Source organism: Octodon degus, unplaced genomic scaffold (genome assembly GCF_000260255.1).
Source record: "Octodon degus isolate 3935 unplaced genomic scaffold, OctDeg1.0 scaffold00009, whole genome shotgun sequence".
NCBI lineage: Eukaryota > Metazoa > Chordata > Mammalia > Rodentia > Octodontidae > Octodon > Octodon degus.
This window is the reverse complement of record NW_004524585.1, coordinates 7,259,687-7,270,016: the sequence shown is the minus strand read 5'-3', so window position 1 is coordinate 7,270,016 and position 10,330 is coordinate 7,259,687. Positions and strand designations below refer to the sequence as shown.

At 35.0% G+C, this 10,330-nt stretch overlaps 1 protein-coding gene across 2 annotated transcripts in view; it reads right to left on the bottom strand.

The window, feature by feature from the left end:
- The window catches only part of Nek7 (NIMA related kinase 7), a 159,478-nt gene that overhangs the window by 52,849 nt on the left and 96,299 nt on the right, over positions 1 to 10,330 (bottom strand). For both annotated transcript variants that reach the window (XM_023707789.1, XM_004625313.2), the window contains exon 3: positions 9,807 to 9,947. In XM_023707789.1, the coding sequence (XP_023563557.1) occupies positions 9,807 to 9,947 (141 nt within the window). The remainder of the gene's footprint in view (positions 1 to 9,806; positions 9,948 to 10,330) is intronic.

Here is a 10,330-nt window from a genome sequence, read left to right as displayed (position 1 = left end):
ATATGTATCAAATGCATGCATTATAAAACTTTGGTGAAAAGAGATATCAGGTTAGATATAAATGAACACTTAATAGCAGGAACAAAGAAACAAAACATTGGCAAAAGTCCACCAGCAATATTAAACCATGTACACTGTGATACTGCTTACTGAGAGACAAACCTCATATACTAAAATTCTCTGCAAAAGTATGTTTTTTTCTACACACAATGATCATCATGATTACAGATGATCACAGATGATTGATTACAAAACCTAGTCTTGGATACATACAAACTATTCACTACTATCTCATAATCACAATGAATACCATCTTATTAACAAATTTTATTACAGGTGCAAGTAAGAAAGCTTGCAGTCCTTAAAGATGTACAATGTCAGATGCAAAATGCAGACTAGAACACATGTGATTAAGATGCAAAGTAGTAAGTGATAACTGGCCCAAAGTCATGCCAGGCCCTCAACATTTAATTTGTTCAAGCAGAAAAGTGTAACGCTCTTCAGATTTTTATGTTTAAAAATGTAAAATCAAAAGCTCTTCATTTATAGGAATAAGCATTACATTTATTAATTTCAGAAAAAAGCCACTTATTCCCCCAAATTGTCAAAGTGATCCATGCCAGAGAAACAATGCTATTATTATGCACAATAATAAGAAATATAAATATGGAGAAAAATTTAAACTTGATGCTAGTGAGAAGTATGAAACACACAAACTACTGGTGCTTAAAAATAAAAAAATATCAATTATTTTACTTTCCCTTTCTCTCCCTTCCCCTTTGTCCCCTTACCATTTGCAAAGATTTATTTTCTATTATCTTTTTAAAAAAATATTTATATTTTGGTTTTCTCATATAAGAGGACCCAGGTATGCAAACCTTTTTTTTTATTTTTAATATTCAATAATATAAAAAGCCAGACTTCAAACACTATAAATATGGATTGCTGTCATATGAAATGCAAAGGTAAATTGAGAACTGCACTTACAAATACATTTAACTAGGAATTCAGAAGTATCATATCTTCTCTCTTCTCTTACACAGCCAAGTCAAGACAAAATACTGAATCCTTAAATTATTCCTAGACATAAATTCAAAGCAGTCTGATGATTTCATGTATAAGAAACATAATAAATATGGAGAAAAAAATCTGAATTTGTAAAAATATTTTGCATTTACATAGGCAAATCTTCAGGAAATATCTTTTTTACATTAATTTTGTGGAGAAAGAAATAACAATGAGACAGTTTCAAAACAGGTTAGTAGGGCAGTTATAAAAATTAATATATTGTACATTGTTGTCTTTGTAGTAGTTATTCATAGTACAAGATGGAGACATAATATCTTGTCTAAACACTATTAGTTCAAAACTTTCTTCTCATTGAACTAAGAGAAAGTAGCTGTATATTTCCCCCCCACTACAAAAGGGTCCTAGCCAAATCTTGGAAGCAACCAAAATGCCCATCATCTGAGGAATGGATGAAAAAGATGAGGTATTTCTGTACAATGGAGTATTACTCAGCTATTAAGAATGATAAACTCGAAGCCTTTATATGTAAGTGGATGCTGCTTGAAGATATACTCATAAGTGAAATAAACCAGACCCACATGTGTAAATATTGCATAGTCTCCCTAGTGTAAGAACTCAAAAGAATAAATAAAAATTGAAAGATATAACACAACTAAACGGAAATTGAGAACTTAAGGATTAAACAATGAAGAGAAGGTAAGGAGAAAAGCTAGGAAAAATCTTCTGACTTTTTAAGTGTTTGAGATTTAAAACTATGTTATGGTTCATTAAAGTAAAGTTATTAGCTGGTTAACAAAGTTCTTTCTGCTAAAATTTTCAGTACCACTGTGAAAGTCATCATCTGACATTTTCATTCTTTGTCAAAATTACTCATAACTAGTGAAACTGAAAAGGCTAACACTAGATGTTTTAAATACAAAAAAAATTTTCTTTCAAGTAACTTAACAGCTATGTCCTTCAAAAGACATGTGACAAACTGCCAGGAAAAGACACATAAATGTAGCAAAGAAACTATTAAAAAATAAATCACTTGGGCCGGCCAAATAGTTCAGATTAAAGCACCTGCAAGCAGGCACAGGGGCTGGTGGTTTGATCCCCTGGGCCTGCCATGCCGGCCCTGCCCCCAGGGCGCGCTAAAACAGCAATTGAGCCTGGGCTTGGGGGCACGCACCTGTAATCCCAGCTATTGGGAGGCTGTAAACAGGCAGATCACTACTGAGTCTGATCTAGTAGTGAGACCATGAACACCCTGAAGACCCTTCCCTAAAAAATAAATAATAAATAAATAAAATAAATCATTAGCTTGGGGAAATAGCTCAGCAGCACAGCACCTGCCTGGCTAGCACAAGGTCCTGAGTTTGATTCCTGATAACAACAAAAAAATTACTGAAAAAGAGCTTGACAAATATGGAATATCTCATTTTAAATATATCTGACATATATGAAAATCTTAACCAAGAACTCTCAGGGCTTCCCTATAGAGTCTGATTAAATGAACTGAGATTATCTCTGAATTGAGTAGTCCAGTCTTCTATGTAACAGCTCCCTATCCCTTCTCTTTTTGTTCTGACACATGAATACTTCTGTTACTCCACTATTCACACCTCTCTTAACCTTGGAGATTAAGCCTGGGCTTGGTGCTTAAGGATAGAATAATGCTTCTATTCTTCTGTTCTAATTACAATGCCTGTGCAGACCCTCCTCAATCTCTGCTAGGGTGAAGAGAGGAAGGCAGGAAGCCTTAATACTTTATTCCACATATTGAGTATTTTTTTCATCAATCTGCAAATTGTTGATTCTCTTTCCAGTTGACTGGTAAGACTTTCCTTTCAAGGACTCATTTATTTGAATGGTAAAAAATGAGACAGAAGTTGGGAAATCCATGACAGAAGGGTTGTAGCCTCTCTAGGTAGAAACCACAATCCATGAACGAAATAATTTCCAAATACTTTGTCTCCACTACTAGTACTTCCCTGTCTATAAAGACATTGTGAAGAGTGAGGCTGTGATAGGAAAGAGAACAAAACAAAACAAAACAATTTTAAATGTATTTGGTACAGGGTCTACAGGGTCTCACTACACAGATCAGACTTGTAGTGATCCTCCTATTTTCAGCCTCCCAAGTGCTGGGATTATAGGCCCATGCCACCACACCCAGTCTTAATTGCTGTCTCAGCATGTTCCAGGGGCGGGGCCAGCATGGCACAGCAGGGGGGATCGAACTCTGAAAATGTTTATAATTAAGTAATTTTAAAAATTATATTACTGCGGGGATGGGGAGATGGCTCACTAGAATAAGCGATTCCCTGGCAAGTGCAAGGGTCTGAATTCAATTCCCGGTTCCACCAAACAAACAAAAAATTATGTTACTTCTACGTCTAGAAAGGTTTAAAAATAAGACAACAAATACAAGTAAGTAAGCTTTAATTTTTAAGATAAACTATATTGGGGTTAGAGGTATAGTTCAGCAATGGATCACTTGCCTACTATGCGCAGGGCTTTGGGTTTGATTTCCTAGCCCTGACCATGTAAAAATGAATAAAAGTAAGGTCTATATCACCTTTTCAAGCAAAACTATAATTAATTTACTAAGTGCTCTTTAATTTTTATTTACTTAAATAACAACTTGAAAAAAGTTCCTAAAGATTAAATGATGCAGTTCATAACAGTGGCAAAATAAATTTAGTGATCAGAGTGAACACTGAGGAGACTAAATATATGGTTATAGAGGGTATGAATATATTAAATTTTATATACATTATGGAAAAAATCACTGCCCCAAGTTTTTAATTATATGCAGATATGAAAGTTCCATAATCTAAAATTAAAATAGTTTATGTGAACACTCAATTTACAGGTTAAAAAAAGAAAAATTGTTTTAATGAACTAAGGTTCAAAATACTTCACCTTCTAGTTAAAGGAGTAAAACTTATCAAAGATCTGAGATACAGGTAAACCCAAAACTCTAACATACCACTGGACCAATAAAAACCCAATCCTAATTATATTCCTCTAATTAATAAAGTAAATATAACAAAAATAGAGACTGCAAGAACAGTAACAATGACTTAGCAGCAATCCAAACTGATTCTTCACTTGGGCTCCCAAATATCCAACGGCAATAAAAGCAAGACTGAAAACTTGGTGGCCTTTTTCCACTTTGCAACCTTTTTGCATCCTTCTCTATTGCTATCATTGTGGAGTTCAGGAATAACATGCTCAACAAACATCTTGTGATAGTCTAAACTATCCCCCAGGCAACAGCAACTTTCATTTGAATACCAACAAGACCCTACTGGACAATCCAAAGTAATGAGCAACCAGACCATAGTTGTCCTTTTGTCCATATAATCTGGGAGCTCAAGTCAGCACAGTTCTAGAATGGCTGCCCTTTTATTTTCTTAGAGTAGTTACAGGGATTAAAGTTTATTTCCCGCCTTCACCATACTACTCTCTTTGACTGGCATCCTGAGATGAGTGGCAGAACTTGTTGGGATCCCTGGGGCTGGTGCCTTTACTGTGAACTCTAGTAATACTATCAAATCCAAACAACTCTTTGATAAACTTCCATCTCAGTACTGAAGTTCTGAGATCCAGCTTATATCTCCTGTGAAGACTCCAAAAGGCTTCCAATCTCTCCCTCTCATCTCTGCTCTTCAAGGCCATTTCACTCATGGTACTTGAATGATTTTTATCTCCCCTGTTACACCACCCATCATACTCTCAAGTATCCTACACTTTCATTCACCTCAGTATTTTCAAAGCCTTATACTCCAACCAAGAAACACTACATGATCAATAAATACCGATGGAATCAACACAGCACTCAACCAGAAGGGAAGTACTAAAGGGAAGAAGGTAGAGAGAGACAGGAGAAAAAAGCTGGTAGTCAGAATTTCTTGCGAGAAGTTGGTACCTGTACATTCATCCACTAAAGCCCTGAGTTCATCAACTGGATGATAAGAGACAAAGTAAGGAAAGGCCTTCAAAACTAAGCTGGAATCTGGATGGTAGTTCTAAACTCTTTCATTTAAGATTTGTAAGCAAAAAGTAAACTTCAAATGCAACACTTTTATCATAGGAACTCAAGCAAACTATCCAGGAAGGATCCCAGCAGAGCTGAAAACAGCAACATAGCTCTTGAGACAAGTAACACTGCTCTAAAATAGTTTTGTTTTTTTTTTTTAAACTCAATATCTGATTCTTTAGGAATTTTTAAGAATTGGGTTAGAATTCTTCAAAAAGGAAAGTCATCTTATTAACAGTACTTTAAAAGATTTTCATTTAAACTGCAAAGATGAATTTTTTTTTTTTTAAAAAAGCAACAACCATGGGCTTTCTTGTTCAGCACAAGTTTAACACATCACAAGAATCAATACATGTTTGAAATGCAAATAAATTTCTCCTCACAAAGACTTAAGATGTTCTTCCCTAACTAAATGTAACTATAGCTTTACAGCATCATTTCTCTCTTCTATAAAGAATATTTAAATGAGAAGTGGCCACAATACTACAACTGAAGAGAGGTCATACAAAAAATAAATAAATAAATAAATAAATAAATAAATAAATAACAGCAGCTTAACTTTCTATAATATTTACCCCCAAAGATAAGAAATAAAACCCATGGCCTTCATAATGAGTTACATCCCATCCATCCTTTTTTTTTGGGGGGGGGGGCGGTGGGGGGACAGCACTGGGGATTGAACTCAGGCCCTTGCACTTGCCAAGGAAGCACTTATTCTACTGAGCCATCTCCCCAGCCCCACCATCCACTTTTTAAAGGTCTTTTTTAAATTATTATTTTGAAACAGGGTCTCACTAAATTACTAGATTGCCCAGGCTGGGATCAAACTTGCTATCCTCCTGCCTCAGCCTCCCAGAGTTGTGAAGTCACAGACATATGCCACCACAGCAGGCAGAATATAAAGACTTATGAAAGCTTTTCTTTTTCTTTTATTTTTATTTTCTTGCAGTGCTGCAGGGCCAAACACATGACCTAATGCATATAAGCGAGCCATTTATTATTGCACTACATTCCCTGGCCCCATAGCAATTTCAGGCTTAACACAATGTATGATACGATAAATTCAAAGTATAAGTAATTTATAGAGCAAAGATCTTAGGAAACAGGGAGATACATTTTGGAACTAGAAAGGGGACCAAGAGATAGAGAAGAGAGAGAAAAAACAGGAAAAGGAAGATAATAAGATATGTCACATACACACACCAACTCCCCAGCATGAATGTGGTCACTGTGCACTGCCATCAGGTAGTAATAAAAGTTTAACAATATTTTAAAAAGAGCTCAGAAGGGACATTTAAGACTGAATGGAAATGCAACTGTCCAAATTAAATCATGCCTCTTTAGCCATCTGATCAATGGGAAGAAAAGTATAGGCAAGCAGAAATAACTCAGATGGAATTCTAAGAAACCCAGAAGAGCAATGATAACTAAATTCAAGATACGGTTACTTCTGATAAAAAGGAGTAGCAAACACAAATCAAAATCACTTTCTCCCTTCTTCCTTCACTTTTCTATTACTAATAACAAGGTCTGCAATTAAAAAAAAAAAATCACTAGAGACAGAAGGCTCTTTCCATTCCAATTTATGAAAAAGCAGACGTGACAAGAAAGCCCTGGATTTCACAATCAATCCACTCTCCTGAGGACTATTTCTACTTCTGGGAAAGGGGTAATTGTCTTTTCTTTAATACATTTTGTAATGCAGTTTGTAACCTTATTTTGAAAATAATGAAATCTGAAGATTTTTATCTTACTTTAGAATCTACAGTGAATGCTTATTTGTCTACAGCCCAAATCCCTCTGCCTGATTGTAGTAATTCCACAATAAAAATCTTACATTTATAGTTTGACTCGAATTCCAATTCCACCAATTCCAATGGCTCACTTGACATCTCCGTTCTTATTTAAGCTCTTACTTAAATCAGAAATCTATGCCACAGGATTTAACAGATCATCCTTTTAGACAGTCTTTTTAAACCTGGCTGACAGATATACTATTACTTGCTTATTTCTCTCATTACTCATAAATACATGACACACAATGGAGTATTACTCTGCCATAAAGAAGGATAAAGTTGACTCGTGTACAAAAAATGGATGGACTTAAGTGAAATAAATCAGACCACAAACTTAAGCAAAACACAAAGTATCTGGGCCGGGTAGATGGCTCAGTAGAATAAGCGCTTCCCTGGCAAGCACAAGGACCTGAGTTCTATCCCCGGTTCTGCCAAAAAATAAAATAAAATAAAACTTTGGGGCCAAGGAGATGACTCAGTGGAATAAGTGCTTCCCTAGCAAGCTGAAGGGCCTGAGTTCAATTCCTGGTTCCGCAAAAAAAAAAAAAATTATCAACAAAGAGCAAAATGAGAGATAACATGGAGCAGGTCAATAGATTTTTCTCAAAAAGAAAGGAGATCAAGAAACGGAGGGATGGGGAAGAAATGGAGAGAAAGAGGAAGAAAAGAATTAAGATTTGTATAGTACTATACATGCACCAACTCCACACATGGAATGTCAACATTATGTACTGCAAACAACAACTAAAATAAGGTTTTAAAATAAATTTTTAAAAAATGTTTTTAAAATGAATTTAAAGCCAGATGTAGTGGTGCACACCTGTAATACCACCTCTGCCTGATTGTAGTAATTCCACAATAAAAATCTTACATTTATAGGAGGCTGAAGCAGGAAGACTGCTACAGGTTCAAGGACCCCCTCGACCACATATTGAGTTCAAAGCCAGTCTGAACTGCATGGTAAAACCCTGTCTCAAAAAGACCAAAAGAGTCCTGTAGAAGGAAAATTATTATTCTAAAACTTATCTGTCAAAAACATTTTTAATTACCTTTTGTATTGTATTTTCTTAAACTCTAAGTAGCATATTAGAAAAAAAGGTTACAGTTCTTATTTGCTGCTCCTAAACTTGTAAACTATGTAGTATCTTGTGGTACATATGCATGTCCTATGCCTAAAGTCTCCATTCTTAGGAACAAATGAGACATTTTCACACATAAGATACACAAGAATACCATGTAAGCACTGTTTCCACAAGCAAGCAAAAATTAACAACCTATATAGCAAGCAGCAAGAATAAATGAATTACTTAAGTTGGTGAAAAGGTCACATGAACCAACATGGACTGACACGACACTACGTGAAAAATGCAAACTTACACATATATAAAAAAAAATGTATAAATGCATTTGTATATGCATGCTACATTCATATACACAGAAGCGATTTGTTTTATAATTTGAAATTCATACAGACACTGGAAAATTTTAAATAAAAACAGCAATGATTAAAAATCAATTCAGGATATGGTTAGAGAGCAGCCAATCAAAATGCTTTTAGGATCTGGGCATAGTGGCACTTGTCTATAATCTTAGCACTCAAGGAGGGTAAAGACATAAAGATTGGAGATTTGAGCTCATTCTGGATGACTCGGTGATGTAATGAGAGACTGTCTTGGGATGGGGGAGACAGACTTCAATGTGAAGGCCCTGGTTTCAATCCCAGTACTGATGAAAATTATTTTAAATGTTTATTTACATATATGAATATATACAATGTTTATTTCTTAAACTGGGTTGTAGATAAGAACAATTCTCTATTATTATTTACATATAGCATAAACTCATAAATACTTAATATTTCACTTTAAAAATATTAATAAATGTTCATCTCTGTAATGGCAATTGTAAATACACTAATCACTTTAGCAATTTAAGGACATTACTTGAAAAAGGGATACAAACACTGTAAGACAAAAGATATGCCAAGACAGAAAGGTAAGTAATTTGTAGACCAAAGGATCTTGTTAGGGTAATGAAACTTGACATGGTTCTGATAGGTAAACATCCCAGAAACTCGTGTTTAAAAGTGTGACCAGACTAGGGTAAAGGCAAGACTTGTGAAAAGAAGTTGGGAAAGAGAAACAAATTTTAAAAGACAGAAAAGAGTCTAGATTGTAAAACAAAATGATACCACAAGGATACTAACACAAAAATGGAGGAGTTTTTTGTTTTGGGGTTCACTACTTTTTTAAATTAAGTTTATTGGTACACGTTGGATATATATACTGATCACTTTCATTATAGTGACTTTTACCTGAATGACACTTATTTTATCTTTTTATCCCTTGTTCCCTTACCCTCCCTCCAATCCCTCTACCCTTCCTTATTTACTAAAGTTTTTTTATCCAGTTCTTCCTTCTTTTCCTGTGATTTTTCTTTTCCCTTCCTCTCTGCTCCACGTTCCCCTTCCCAATTGAGTATTTTCTTCCTGTTTGATAATACCAAGTATACAGTAAATTACCTAATGCTATCTACCTCATTTCTCCCCAAGTAAATGAAGTTCACTTCATTTTCCTCTTCAGATATTGCTACTGAAAAATGTCACTTATTATCTTCAGATAATACATTTTGTGATTCTAGTTTCCTCTTGTGACACCAACAGATCCAGATCTGATTGAAGATCCAATTATTTACTTAAATATGCAGTTAGATCTAATGGTGACTCAATCTGCCCCTGAAAAATCAAAAAGCTATGAAAGCTTCTGTAGGATCATTCAAGTCATGCTGGACATGGGTGAAAACTGCCCAAACAATTCTTATCTCATTCAAGCTTTTAAGATACAAAGCTCATTCTCTCCTAGCCTTCTTATCATCACCCAATCATTCCAGAAATACCTTTCTCTATTTTTCATATAGGACAATCTTTAATTGATTTACATAATTAATGATCTTACCTGCACTTTTTTTAAAGCTACTGGTACTCCATCCAAGAGGCAAGATGCTCTATAAACTTCACTAAATTGTCCACGACCAATTTTCTTTTCTATTCGAAAGTTGGCTAATGTATTATAGCCCATATCCGGTCGTAAGGCCTTCTGTAATAAAATATATCAGAAAAATTTTCAATCATACAGCAGACATACAATCACTGCTCACTTCAAGTCAAATAAAGGATACTTAGAAACCTGTAGGCGTAACATTGGGTTATAACCACCTATCCCATACTCTTCTACTGTAAATTTGTAATTTAGCATAACAGTAGCTAGCTATCTCAGTAGCAGGACCTGGGAAATACAGGAAGGAATTTTTATGTAAAAGTATACTCACTTGGAGATAGTGAGGTTAAGATTGATAGCCCAAATCGTTTGATAATAACAATAAGCTTTTCTTCTGGATGGTTAACAGCCTAAGTTTGCAGACCAAAATTAGAGAAAAAGGAGGGATACAAGGAAAGCCAACATTTTGGCCCTAGCCTTCT